Genomic DNA, 15003 nt, shown 5'->3' with positions numbered 1-15003 from the left:
CACCTGCACGCTCTGCTCTGCAGACATTCAGATCTGCTTGTCTTAACATGTTTCCCTGAGCGTCTCTCTGCTGTTTGTTCCTCACTGAGAACAGACGTCCTGACTTTAACCTTCATGCTGAGTTTTAGAGGAACGTCGCTGCTGTTGGGACTGAAGTCGGTTCAGAGAGTCAGTTTCAGACCTTTTGTCCTCGTTCACTGATCTCTGATCAGCTGACTGAAGGCGCCGCCTGTCAAACTCCACCTTCTTCTGCAAACTCCACCTTCTTCTGCAAACTCCACCTTCTGCAAACTCCACCTTCTGCAAACTCCACCTTCTTCCGCGTTCATCAGGTCATCAGCCGTTACAGCGAGGCACGAAGGAACATTCGTTATCGTTTATTTTTCAGCTTTATTTCTAACTTCGTTTGACTCTAACAGGGTTTGGTTCATGAGTTAAACTCTGGTTTCTGTATCTGATGGAAAATACTGGAACTGTTGAACGTTTCCAGCAAACTCAGAGTTGGATCTGTAGAAAGAGGAAATGGCTGCTTTAACGTCCCTGAGCGTCGCTCTGCTGTCTGTCGGCCTCCTCCTGTCTGTTTCTGCAGGTGAGTTTCTGCTGTGGACTTAAACTGAAGCTAGAACTAAACTATCTGAGCTGCACTGAAGGAAAAGTCTGCTGGTTCTGACATTGTTTCTGTGAAACTCTGCTCCCCTGAAATAATCTGCTCCTGGTGTCGGGAGCGAAGTGCACAGCAGCCGGAGAGGCAGATTCGTGCACATCATTTCTGATTAAACGCAATAATTTACCGTGTCCGGGCTGATATTTAATCTTTGAAGCTGCAGTTCCCAGTAAAGATGTAAAACCTGGAGTCATGTTCAGCTGAAGATGGTTTAACAGATAAAAGTGTTTCCTTCTCTTTATTACTGATATAAAAGGCTTCCCGTGTTGTTAATATAATGTAAAATGGAACACATTACTGGATAAATGAGAGATTTCTGGTCTCTAACTTTGAGTCATTGCTGTCAGTTAATGTGTCTTTAACTCATGGCTCTAACTGTTGCAGTAAGTCTACTGCTGTGACACATTTGGACTTATCCGAGATATGGGGGGGGGGTCAGGGGGTCAGGTTATTTAACAGGAACTGAACTGACTGTGACTGGTGAACAGGTCAAACTAACCAGCAGCAGCTGAACAGGTCAAACTAACCAGCTGCAGGACTCAGTTTAACTAGTATCCACCAGAAGCTGCTCTGCTGTGAAACCTCTTTTCTACAGTTTCAGCTCATCAGAAGCTGAAATGAGTTTCTCTTTCAGTTGGTTTGATCACAGCTGAACTGGTGTCTGTGTGCAGATGTGAGCTCACAGTGGAATTATTTCTGTTTCTACATGATCATCCTCACTCTAATGCTTCCCTGCTGCTGCTCTGTTTAAAGCCGGTCAGCTGACTTTAATGTGTCAGAAAGGAGAAACAAAGCTTTCTGATCAGAGAAAATCAACATTTCAGACTCACAGATAGAAGAACTGAACGTGTTCTCAGAGTGACTTTGTGCTTTAATAAGACATGTGTGAGGCCTTCAGGGCATTAAAACAGCTGGATATGGGCCTCCACAGTCCAGCCCAGCATAGTGTAACATGGTGTCTGCCGTCCATTGTGAACTCAATTAAACCAGATTAAATTCATATACTTCCAAATTCCAACAAAGGTCATCTCAGGTCACTTCAAAGACACAGTCCAATTATTACAGAGTCAAATTAAACAAAAGTGTCCCAGGTAGAGAGGGTGTCAAGGAACCACAAGGAAACCTGCAGCCTGAGAGCAAAGTGCTCTGTTGGGGAAATATCCAACTGTGAGATCTTTAAGATGTGATGGAGCTCGGTCATTAAGAGCTTTATATGTGAGGAGAAGAACCTTAGATTCTATTCTGAATCTAACAGGGAGCCAATGAAGAGAAGCTAAAACTGGAGAAACATGATCTCTGCTGTTGGATCTCATCAGAACTCTGGCTGCAGGGAATATAAATAAACTGAATCTAATCAATTTCATCAGTATTTATATGAACATCATGTCCCAGACTGAATATCCAGCGGTTCTGAGCCTCCTGAGGTCCAGTTCAGAGCAGTGTGGTCTCTCTGGTGTCTCCTCACTCTGATGCTGCTGTGGAAGTGAAGAGTTCCACTTTGACCTCTTTAACCTCTCTGCTCTGTGTTGTTTCCTCTCCTGCAGAACAGAGAATCGTCAAAGCTGGAGAAGATGTGATTCTGCCATGTGGAGTTCCCAACAACAACAAGAACATCATAGTTGTAGAGTGGAGCAGAACTGATCTGGGAGAAGAATATGTTTTTGTCTTCCGTGATCGTCAGCTTTATCTTGAAGGCCAGCATCCATCTTATCAGAACCGGGTGGATCTGCAGGACAGACAGATGAAGGATGGAAACGTGTCTCTGATTCTGAAGGATGTGACGACTGATGATGGAGGAACATATGAGTGTCGAGTCGTCCAGAGAGGAGAGAAAGAATTAAAGACCATCAGCACCTTCATCCTCTCAGTTTCTCCATCAGGTGAGTGTGTAGAGCTGAGTCTGAGTGTGTCTCTGGATCAGAGCTGAAGCAGCTTCCTGCTTGTTGATGTGAGAGTGAAACATCTCAGATCAGATGTTTTCTAAAGATGTTGTTGATGAGACTCTGTAGAAAGCAGCTGGTCTGAGTGCAGTGATCAGAGTGCAGTAGATAATGTGTGACAGCAGTTTGAAGAGGAAATGTTCTTCAGTCATCACCTCCCTGACAGCTGATACTCACACCTGCTTCTCACCTGCAGGGAACCAGGATGGAAGAAGAGAGGATGGAGGAGAGGAAGGAGGAGAGAAGGGTCTATCTGTTGGAGCGATGGTTGGACTGATCGTTGCTCTGTCAGCTGTCATATCTCTTGTTGCTGTTGCTGTTCTTTGGATCTATAAAAGAAAACCTGCCTGTTTGAAGTCATATCAGCCTCCAGCAGAACCAGCAGCAGCTGGTAAGATCTGATGTGTGTGAACAGCTGAGCTGTGAGTGTCCTGCTGCTGTTTGTGGTTCTTAGAGATCATTTCAACATGTAGAACCACAGAAGAGCTGAACAAAGACAGAAGCTGAACATGTTAAACACGTCCTGGATTTTATTATCATGAACCAGTCAGTGTTCTGAGTCCTGTTGAGATCCTGACATGAGGACAGATCCTGACACTGTTCACATGATGCTCAGCCTTCACAGCAGGACAAACAGCAAATATCTGCTTTGAATCCCAATGATCAGGAAGATGTTTCCTGTTCAACTCAAAGACAAACATGAGAAATGACAGAAAAGTGAAAAGTGCTCATTAGAAGCAGAGAAATGAGTTCAGCTTCTGTTTAATGAGTCCTTTTGGCTTTCTGCTGCTCATCCTTATTAATCTTTATCATGTGAATATCAGCTGTTTATCTGTCCATCATCCAGTGGAAAGGGAAGTTTTCTTTGTGGATTCTCTGGGGTTCACTTATTTAGCTGTTAGAGGGAAATCAGCTGATGATTCAGAACCAGTTTCAGCTGCTTTGTTGCTTTGCTTCATCAGACCTTCTGAGGTCCAGTTCAGAGCAGTGTGGTCTCTCTGGTGTCTCCTCACTCTGATGCTGCTGTGGAAGTGAAGAGTTCCACTTTGACCTCTTTAACCTCTCTGCTCTGTGTTGTTTCCTCTCCTGCAGAAAGAAAGAGAAACATCACAGCTGAAGCTGGAGAAGATGTTACTCTGAGATGTCGAGTTCCCGACAACAACAACATCATAGCTGTAGAGTGGAGGAGAACTGATCTGAAGCCAGAATATGTTCTTTTGTACAGAGATGATCAGCTTTTTCTTGAAGGCCAGCATCCATCCTTTAAGGACCGGGTGGATCTGCAGGACAGACAGATGAAGGATGGAAACGTGTCTCTGATTCTGAAGGATGTGACGACTGATGATGGAGGAACATATGAGTGTCGAGTCGTCCAGAGAGAAACAGACCAGGCGGGGAATGAATTAAAGACCATCAGCATCATCATCCTCTCAGTTCCTCCACCAGGTGAGTGTGTAGAGCTGAGTCTGAGTGTGTCTCTGGATCAGAGCTGAAGCAGCTTCCTGCTTGTTGATGTGAGAGTGAAACATCTCAGATCAGATGTTTTCTAAAGATGTTGTTGATGAGACTCTGTAGAAAGCAGCTGGTCTGAGTGCAGTGATCAGAGTGCAGTAGATAATGTGTGACAGCAGTTTGAAGAGGAAATGTTCTTCAGTCATCACCTCCCTGACAGCTGATACTCACACCTGCTTCTCACCTGCAGGGAACCAGGATGGAGGATGGAGGAGATTGAGAGGAGATGGATCTGTTGTCTAATCCCTAATCGTTGGTCTGTCAGTTTTATTAAAGTCTTTTTCTTGTTGCTCTTTGGATCTATAAAAGAAATCCTGCCTGCTTGAAGTCTTGAATATATTACTCAAACGACTGGAGAACTGGGCTGCTCTTTCCGGAACTGTACTAAACTGGTTTAAAACATACTTAGAGAACAGGAAGTACTTTGTGTCAGTAGGTAACTTTACATCTGAGCAGACAAGAATCACATGTGGAGTTCCCCAAGGTTCCATCCTGGGACCTCTTCTGTTTAACATCTACATGCTCCCACTGGCACAGATTATATTAAACAACCAAATAAACTACCATAGCTATGCAGATGACACACAGATGTATATAACAATGTCACCAGGAGACCGAGGGCCTTTGTAAATGCACTGAGGAGATTAATGACTGGATGTGCCACAACTTCCTCCAGCTAAACAAAAACAAAATTGAGGTAATTGTCTTTGGAGCCAAAGATAAACGATTGAAAGTCACCACAGAGCTTCAATCTATAAATCTAAAAACTACCAACCAGGCCAGAAATCTGGGTGTAGTGATGGACTCAGACCTAAAAACACAAAGGCAATGAGAAAGTCAGCCGACTATCACCTTAAGAATATATCAATGTTAAAAGATCTGAGCAGGACCTGGAAAAACTAGTCCATGCATTCATCTTTAGTAGGCTTGATTATTATAATAGCATCTTTACAGGTCTGCCTAAAAAAATCAGTCAGACACCTGCAGCTCCTCCAGAACTCAGCTGCTCGAGTCCTCACTGAGACCAAAGAAGTGGAGCACATCAGTCCAGCTGTGAAGTCTTTCCACCGGCTGCCGGTCCATCAGAGGATAGACTTTAAAGTTCTGCTGCCTGTCCATCAGAGGATAGACTTTAAAGTTCTGATGCCGGTCCATCAGAGGATAGACTTTAAAGTTCTGATGCTGGTCCATCAGAGGATAGACTTTAAGGTTCTGATGCTGGTCCATAAAGCTCTGAATGGTCCAAAATGCATCAGTGACCTCCTGACCCACTATGAACCTCCCAGACCCCTCAGGTCATCTGGATCCGGTTCTTTATCAGTTCCCAGAGTCAGAACCAGACCTGGAGAAGCTGCATTCAGCTTCTATGCTCCACATGTCTGGAACAAACTCCCAGAAAGCCTCAGATCAGCTGAAACACTCAGTATTTAAGTCCAGGCTGAAGAAACATCTATTTTCAGCTGCATTTGAATAAGCTTGAGTTTAAAAACGGAATCATGTTTTAACTCCTGATTTTATCTATTGTTCTTCTTTCTTTCTTTTGTTTAAATTTTAAATCTTTTAAATCACTGAGTGAAGCTTCTGCTCCTCTACACACAGCATGCACTGTAGAAGTTAAAGTGTTTGCTGGTTATTTAGCCTGAAAGCCTTAAACAGCACTGATGTTTCCTTATTGTGCCTCTGAAAGAGGAATGAGTGAAACCTGTCCGAGTGTTTCTGTGACCTGAGACAACAAGATGGAGTGTTTGAAAGAGGAGATGAAGCATCTGAAGCTGTCAGACTCCTCCCCCTCTGATGTCATCATGCTGCTGTGATCAAAGTTATCGCTCTGACATCAGACTTCATCCACCATCAGTTTACCTGAACCTCTAAAAATCAGCTTTGTGAAAAACTGAAGGTTGTTTTAAAGACTTTTTCTTCTTTTTTACCCTTTTTAATGTTTTTTTAGGCTTGTTGCTGCATCAGGGTTAAAATTAGCTTTTTATATTTCATGAAGCTGCAAAATCTACTGAGCATTGTCTGTTCTTTATGCTGAGTTGTAAATAAACAGTTGGACTCATAATTCACTGTATCCTGTATTTATTTGTTTTACTCAAAATGTAACACTGTGAATATGTTTCATCTCAGGATGTTGGGACTTCAGTTAAGTTTAGATTACAGCAGATCATCAGAAATGATTCTAACACAAACAGCCCAGACAGCTACAGAAAGTCTGAGAAAAGGAGATTTATTTCAGTTCTATGTTAATTTATTTATGCGTCACATGTTTTCTGATAATAACATGTTCCAGTTTTCATCCTTTTACAGACTCTGTAACCAGCTCGTGGGTTGTTATAAACGACTAAATTAAATGAGTTTGAATGAACTTCTGAACACTTTGAGGTCTTATGAAGGTTTGGAGGTGAACATCCTTTCATAGTTTTAAACACAGGGTAAACAGTCATAAAAATAACCTTTTGTCTGTTCCTAAACACCTGAGCTCACTGATAAACGCTAAGATGAAATTCATCTCTAATGCAGCTGTGACTCTACAGATGTTTTAAAGCTACTCCAGAAACAGTGAGTCAGGGGCTTTGGATAACTATTCCCCGTCTGGCACCCGGACAGGAGCTGCAGCAGCAGCCAGCCTTCACCGGACTGTCTCACCTGTGGTAAGTAGGCCGGCCCCCGTGTTGCATAGTGAGTTTATCTCGGAGTACTTATCCTGCCCTCTTGTCCTCTTCAGCGCCGCCTCCATCAACGGTTCTCCTCGCTTTGGGTTCCCGTGCTCAGGCCGATCCTTCGGTGTTCCCTGACACCTTCCTGTTCACCGACCTGCCTGCTGGACCCGGCTCAGAACCACCGCATCGCAGCCAGCATCCTCCCCTCTCCAATGGATATCTGCCTGGAATCAGTAAGAACAGATCATTACCGTTTGTCTGGGTCCTCTGTAACCGTCTCCCTCCTCAGAGTTTCATGATTGAACCCTCTGGTTCCAGGGTTCCCTAACCCTATACCTAACCCTAACCCCCTTGGTCTCTACACCAAACTCCATGGTAACCAGCTGGTTGCGTAGGAGGGAGACCGCTGAGTGAAAACTCTCAAACCTAACCCTTAACCCCACCTGTAAACACACTCTGTTCTAACCTGATAGTGTGGAAATACATCTGTTATCTCCAGACTAACAGCGTTAGTAACCTTAAACCTAGGACCGCAATATAGATTAACAAAGCTATGAAAAGGGAGAAATCGCTATTGGTGTTGTCCATAATGCTGTTAATGTTACTTCTGCTCTGTTCTACATCTTTTATGGTACAGGAGGTTTCTAAGAGGACAAGGAGAACTTCAAAGCATGGCTTGTCTACAGTATAATGTGAATGAAAACTATATTTGACTGAATAAAGAATGAATGAGTTGGAAATGCAAGAATTAAGTGTAATAAAACCACTCTGCGACTGGGAACACTAGTGGATCAACTGTGTCATTACAACATACACCACCAAGAATATGAACAGTGACTCACACAGCTGTCTTATCACCTGACTCACCCTAAGGGTGTACCCTGTAGTTTTACACATTACTTCTGTCCTCAGCTACTGTTGGACATCTCTAACACTAATACCACCAGTTTCAAGGGTAAACTCCTGAGACCCACACACTGTTGAACATTCATATATCACTTTCATGAGTTTTTGGAATCTTGTAGCGACAACATAAAAAACTAGTAGAATTCTACAGCTAATTACACACTCACAGTCTCACACAAGTCAGATAAAACACTTAACCACCACCCTCACGAGTAACAGCTAATAACAAACATTTACAACAGAATTGAACCACTATTTTTCCTTTTGGCACCATTCTGTGGGACATCTCCAAACTTCACAGGGGTTAGCTTTTATCAGAATGGAAGGATATTCTGGTGACCGTTCATGAGATGGTGTAGCCGTATTATTCTCTATTTGGCATAAATGGGGATTCTCTCATTTGCTCCGCAGGGGGCAGCGCCACCTGTGGGTGCAGCGTCACCTGTGGGTGCAGCGCCACCTGCTCCGGTTCCCATCCTGTATGTAATTAGACCATCAGCCAAAATGAGATCCAATTCGGGACACTTTTTAAATGACGGAAGTGTGCCAAAGTGAACCCTTTGTTTGCATGCTGCATTTTCGGAACCTTAAAATCGTCAAAAAGTGGCCCATTCTTACCAGCTTGACTTTGGGACACTTTTATCAGTTAAAAGTGCCCAAAAAGTGTACCATTTTCACCTGCTTCAGTTTGGGGGCTAGTGTCCCTGGCCTGGAATATTCAGCCACACTTGAGCACTCCTCGGCACACACTCCCGTCCGAGTCCTCTGGTGCTTCATGGTACTTTGTAAAAGCAACAGGCTCCAGTCCCCCTGACCTGGTAACCTCACCCGCAATTGAGCACTCCTCCTCGGGCCCTCACTCCTGTCTGAGCCCCCTGGTACTTCATGGTAAAAGAACCAGGGTCCAGGCCTCCTCACCTGGCAACCTGCCCCACACCTAAGCACTCCCACCGGCACCCACTGCAAGTCCGATTCCCATCCTGTATGTAATTAGACCATCATCCAAATGAGTCCAATTCGGGACACTTTTTAAATGACGGAAGTGTGCCAAAGTGAACCCTTTGTTTGCATGCTGCATTTTCGGAACCTTAAAATCGTCAAAAAGTGGCCCATTCTTACCAGCTTGACTTTGGGACACTTTTATCGGTTAAAAGTGCCCAAAAAGTGTACCATTTTCACCTGCTTCAGTTTGGGGGCTAGTGTCCCTGGCCTGGAATATTCAGCCACACTTGAGCACTCCTCGGCACACACTCCCGTCCGAGTCCTCTGGTGCTTCATGGTACTTTGTAAAAGCAACAGGCTCCAGTCCCCCTGACCTGGTAACCTCACCCGCAATGGAGCACTCCTCCTCGGGCCCTCACTCCTGTCTGAGCCCCCTGGTACTCCATGGTAAAAGAACCAGGGTCCAGGCCTCCTCACCTGGCAACCTGCCCCACACCTAAGCACTCCCACCGGCACCCACTGCAAGTCCGATTCCCATCCTGTATGTAATTAGACCATCATCCAAATGAGTCCAATTCGGGACACTTTTTAAATGACGGAAGTGTGCCAAAGTGAACCCTTTGTTTGCATGCTGCATTTTCGGAACCTTAAAATCGTCAAAAAGTGGCCCATTCTTACCAGCTTGACTTTGGGACACTTTTATCGGTTAAAAGTGCCCAAAAAGTGTACCATTTTCACCTGCTTCAGTTTGGGGGCTAGTGTCCCTGGCCTGGAATATTCAGCCACACTTGAGCACTCCTCGGCACACACTCCCGTCCGAGTCCTCTGGTGCTTCATGGTACTTTGTAAAAGCAACAGGCTCCAGTCCCCCTGACCTGGTAACCTCACCCGCAATGGAGCACTCCTCCTCGGGCCCTCACTCCTGTCTGAGCCCCCTGGTACTTCATGGTAAAAGAACCAGGGTCCAGGCCTCCTCACCTGGCAACCTGCCCCACACCTAAGCACTCCCACCGGCACCCACTGCAAGTCCGATTCCCATCCTGTATGTAATTAGACCATCATCCAAATGAGTCCAATTCGGGACACTTTTTAAATGACGGAAGTGTGCCAAAGTGAACCCTTTGTTTGCATGCTGCATTTTCGGAACCTTAAAATCGTCAAAAAGTGGCCCATTCTTACCAGCTTGACTTTGGGACACTTTTATCGGTTAAAAGTGCCCAAAAAGTGTACCATTTTCACCTGCTTCAGTTTGGGGGCTAGTGTCCCTGGCCTGGAATATTCAGCCACACTTGAGCACTCCTCGGCACACACTCCCGTCCGAGTCCTCTGGTGCTTCATGGTACTTTGTAAAAGCAACAGGCTGCAGTCCCCCTGACCTGGTAACCTCACCCGCAATTGAGCACTCCTCCTCGGCACTCACTCCTGTCTGAGCCCCCTGGTACTTCATGGTAAAAGCAACAAGCTCCAGTCCCTCTGACCTGGCAACCTGCCCCACACCTAAGCACTCCCACCGGCACCCACTGCAAGTCCGATTCCCATCCTGTATGTAATTAGACCATCAGCCAAAATGAGTCCAATTCGGGACACTTTTTAAATGACGGAAATGTGCCAAAGTGAACCCTTTGTTTGCATGCTGCATTTTCGGAACCTTAAAATTATCCAAAAACTGGCCCATTCTTACCAGCTTGTCTTTGGGACACTTTTATCGGTTAAAAGTGCCCAAAAAGTGTGTCATTTTTACCTGCTTCAGTGTTGGGGCTAGAGTCTCTGTTCTGGAATATTCAGCCACACTTGAGCACTCCTCGGCACACACTCCCGTCCGAGTCCTCTGGTGCTTCAAGGTACTTTGTAAAAGCAACAAGCTCCAGTCCCCCTGACCTGGTAACCTCACCCGCAATGGAGCACTCCTCCTCAGGCCCTCACTCCTGTCTGAGCCCCCTGGTACTTCATGGTAAAAGAACCAGGCTCCAGGACTCCTGACCTGGCAACCTGCCCCACATCTAAGCACTCCTCCTTGGTCACGCACTCCCGCCGGCACCCGCTGCAGCTCCGGTTCCCATCCTGTATGTAATTAGACCATCATCCAAAATGAGTCCAATTCGGGACACTTTTTAAATGACGGAAGTGTGCCAAAGTGAACCCTTTGTTTGCATGCTGCATTTTCGGAACCTTAAAATCGTCAAAAAAGTGGCCCATTCTTACCAGCTTGACTTTGGGACACTTTTATCGGTTAAAAGTGCCCAAAAAGTGTACCATTTTCACCTGCTTCAGTTTGGGGGCTAGTGTCCCTGGCCTAGAATATTCAGCCACACTTGAGCACTCCTCGGCACACACTCCCGTCCGAGTCCTCTGGTGCTTCATGGTACTTTGTAAACACAACAGGCTCCAGTCCCCCTGACCTGGTAACCTCACCCGCAATTAAGCTCTCCTCCTCAGGCCCTCACTCCTGTCTGAGCCCCCTGGTACTTCATGGTAAAAGAACCAGGCTCCAGGCCTCCTGACCTGGCAACCTGCCCCACACCTAAGCACTCCTCCTTGGTCACGCACTCCCGCCGGCACCCACTGCAGCTCCGATTCCCATCCTGTATGTAATTAGACCATCATCCAAATGAGTCCAATTCGGGACACTTTTTAAATGACGGAAGTGTGCCAAAGTGAACCCTTTGTTTGAATGCTGCATTTTCGGAACTTTAAAATTGTCAAAAAAGTGGCCTATTCTTACCAGCTTTACTTTGGGACACTTTTATCGGTTAAAAGTGCTCAAAGGTGTGCCATTTTTACCTGCTTCAGTGTTGGGGCTAGAGTCCCTGGCCTGGAATATTCAGCCACACTTGAGCACTCCTCGGCGGGTACCTATCAGCTGTCGGTACCTATCAGCTGCTTCCAGAGTCTCACTGGCCAAGAAGGCCCGATAGGACTCCTTCTTCAGCTTGATGGCTTCCCTCACCACTGGTGTCCGGGTTCAGGGGTTGCCGCCACGACAGGCACCGACCACCTTACGGCCACAGATCAGCCGCCTCGACAATGGAGTCACGGAACATGGCCCATTCTGACTCTGATTTAACGTCATCCCTTGCCCGGATGTGGGCCGCCGGGGCCTCCCCCCGGGCCTGGCTCCAGGGGAAGGCCCGGCAGCGAGCGCCTGGTGGCTTTAAGTTACACATGACGTGGGTCCCCCTTACGACGGGCTCACCACCCGTGGGAGGGGCCAAGGGGGTCGGGTGCCATGTGAGATGGGTAGCAGCCGAAGGCGGAGGCCTTGGCTACTGGGGTAGCTAGCTCTTGGGACGTGGAATGATTTAAACTCCCAGAGAGTTTATTCGAAAGGCCAGAATTTGCTGTGCTCCTGCTCATTGGAGGCCCTGCTAAGACCTGCTTAACCCTTCAGGGAGAACGTGCAGAAAGGACCAGCCGGGAGTGGAACCCGGAACCCTCTGGCTGTGGGGCGACGCTGCTAACCACCACGCCACCGTGCATCTGCACCACTGTATGACTGTACATGTAGTCATAGTCCACTGTACAAACCGGGAGCAACACACGCGTTTTTATATCACACTGCACTGCTGTATCATTCATATTATCCTATAATTACTGATTATGCACTTCTGGTTAGATGCAATCTGCATTTTATTGCCTGCACCTGTGACGATGTGCAATGACATCAAAGTTTAATCTGACCTGAGGCTGTTGTTGTTGGCTTTAAAGCAGAAGAAAGCAGTGAAATGTGCATCAGTTACAGCCTCCACCTACAGTGTTGCTTTCCAAACCCTTTCAGTGAACATTAACGTGTTAAACAGAACAGGTCCACTTGTTTTGCTGCTGTCATACACTGAAATATGATCCACCTACATTTCCAGAGGCAACCTCTCCCTCTTTATTCCACCTCCTCAAAGATGTGTCAGTGGGAGCGGCCAGGAAGAATTACCTGCCTGTGACACCTTTCATGTGGGAATCTTTTCTCCCGAGGTTCACCGGCTAAACTCTGGCTCTCTACTGTGTCTGGTTAAAGGTAGATGTGAAGAAGAAATGGCTGCCGGAGGATTGGCCTCTCTCTGCTGGACTCTGCTGTCTCTCTGCCTCGTGTTTGCTTCTGCAGGTGAGTTAAAACAGTCCGTCACTGAAGCTGATTGACAAAGTAAAGACAAATACCTGCAGCCAGTGAGTCTTTCTGTGGCTGAATAAGGAGGAAAGGTGGAGGCTCATCAGTCCAAACCAGACAAAGACTGAAGCTGAGACATAATTAAGCAGGAATCTTTCATATCTGCGGTAAGAGACGGTAAAGAGGAGAGGAATAACTTTCCTGTCTGATCAGCGAGTAAAACACTGAAGTCCTGAAGTTAAAACCAAACTGTTCAGATGTGTCACCGTTTCAAAGAGGACGGTTTGAAATGAAAACCACAAGCCGGTGGGGTTTGTGTCCATGTTCTGGGTTACAGTTGGACGACCAATAAGCCACAAACTAAAGAATTACTCAACTTTTGCAGCAGAATTGCATCTTTCAGGAGGTTTTCTGTGTTCAGAGGTTCTAACAAAGGTCATTAATCGGGACCAGGTTGGGTTTGTGACTCTACTGCAGTAACTAACCAAAGTTAAACCTGAAGTTGCCTTGCTTAGCTGTTAATCCCACTTACTGCATGATCTGACCTCTCTAACCTCTCTGCTCTGTGCTGTTTCCTCTCCTGCAGAGCAGAGAAACATCACAGCTGAACCTGGACAGGATGTGATTCTGCCATGTCGAGTTCCAAAGTTCAACATCTCTCAGGAGGTCTTACAGTGGTTTAGAACAGATCCATTCACATTTCTTGTGTACGGATATCAAACTTCTGATCCATTAGCACCATTAAACCGGAATCCATCTTTAAAGAACCGGGTGAATCTGCAGGACAGACAGATGAAGGATGGAGACTTGTCCCTGATTCTGAGAAATGTGACGGCCGCTGACAGTGGAACGTATAAATGTCGTGTTTATGACGGAGATATATGGTGCAATCGTGCCATTAACGGGCACAGGCCAATCAGCATCATCTCCCTGGAAGTTCCTCCACCAGGTGAGTCTGAGTGTGTCTCTGGATCAGAGCTGAAGCAGCTTCCTGCTTGTTGATGTGAGAGTGAAACATCTCAGATCAGATGTTTTCTAAAGATGTTGTTGATGAGACTCTGTAGAAAGCAGCTGGTCTGAGTGCAGTGATCAGAGTGCAGTAGATAATGTGTGACAGCAGTTTGAAGAGGAAATGTTCTTCAGTCATCACCTCCCTGACAGCTGATACTCACACCTGCTTCTCACCTGCAGGGAACCAGGATGGAGGAGGGAAGGATGGAGGAGAGAAGGATGGAGGAGAGAAGGATGGAGGAGGGAAGGAAGGAGGAGAGAAGGATGGAGGAGAGAAGGAAGGAGGAGAGAAGGATGGAGGAGGGAAGGATGGAGGGATCGAGTATAGAGGGAATGAGGAGGAAGGGAACAAGAATGAAGGTAACAAAGATGGAGGGATCGAGTATAGAGGGAATGAGGAGGAAGGGATCGAGTATAGAGGGAATGAGGAGGAAGGGATCGAGTATAGAGGGAATGAGGAGGAAGGGATCGAGTATAGAGGGAATGAGGAGGAAGGGATCGAGTATAGAGGGAATGAGGAGGAAGGGATCGAGTATAGAGGGAATGAGGAGGAAGGGATCGAGCACAGACTGCTGAACGACGAAGGGAACCAGGCTGCAGGTCACATGGACAGTCAGCTCCAACATTTAGGGAGTCGGGGGGGATCTGTTGGACTGATTGTTTCTGTGGTGGTTGTTGTTCTTCTTCTTGTGATTATTGACGTGTTTGTGATCTATAAAAGACTCGCATGTTTGAGGCAGAGGTCGCTGCAGCATTCTGCTGTGCAGCACCAGATGTTGATATAGACCCGCTAAACTGCGTTTAGTTTCTGCTTCAAACTGATGGGAGGTGAATCTTTACTCTTTTTACTGTACGAGCTGAAATATACGCTGCTATTTCAGTGCTTTTGGGTCACAAAAACAAAAAATTTAAATAAAAAAAAAAGTTTTTTGAGCAGAAGCAGTTTTTAAAACGTTAAGAAATCAAACCGCAGCCTGAACTTTTATTTCCAGCCTGTTAAACCTGGTGGAGGAGGGCGTAGTCTGGGCTCCAGGACCAGGTCATTAGTCTGGTGATATTTTGTTAGAATTTAATCTTTAATTAAGACGCCACAACCTGACTCTGTGCTGCTTCTTTTGTTTCAGAACTTTGAATCTGTTGTGTATAAAACTGGTTTGAAAGCCGGTTTGATTCAACACTTAACTTGTTTGTGTAATTATGTTGTTATCGGGTTAATCTGGGTCTCTTCTTTAATCATGTTTTTTTAATCATATGTTGAAACTTACTTTT

The 15003-nt window shown here is 46.0% G+C and overlaps 1 protein-coding gene across 2 annotated transcripts; it reads left to right on the top strand.

Moving 5' to 3' along the window:
• Positions 1 to 322: 322 nt before the first annotated feature.
• On the top strand, positions 323 to 14534 carry LOC140281949 (uncharacterized). Of its 2 annotated transcripts, XM_072376471.1 has the most exons (6): positions 323 to 589; positions 2209 to 2544; positions 2801 to 2995; positions 3697 to 4050; positions 13310 to 13672; positions 13915 to 14534. In XM_072376471.1, exons 1-6 carry the CDS (start codon positions 523 to 525, stop codon positions 14517 to 14519), a joined length of 1920 nt encoding a protein of 639 aa, XP_072232572.1. In that variant the 5' UTR covers positions 323 to 522; the 3' UTR covers positions 14520 to 14534. The 2 variants fall into 2 exon arrangements, with proteins under 2 accessions (XP_072232572.1, XP_072232573.1); XM_072376472.1 differs by lacking the exon at positions 13310 to 13672.
• Positions 14535 to 15003: the final 469 nt, after the last annotated feature.

The sequence above is a fragment of the Leuresthes tenuis genome, unplaced genomic scaffold, assembly GCF_036924035.1.
Source record: "Leuresthes tenuis unplaced genomic scaffold, fLeuTen1.0.hap1 SCAF_22, whole genome shotgun sequence".
Lineage (NCBI taxonomy): Eukaryota > Metazoa > Chordata > Actinopteri > Atheriniformes > Atherinopsidae > Leuresthes > Leuresthes tenuis.
Note: the sequence above shows the minus strand (reverse complement) of the source record. Positions and strands in the feature narration are given on the sequence as shown.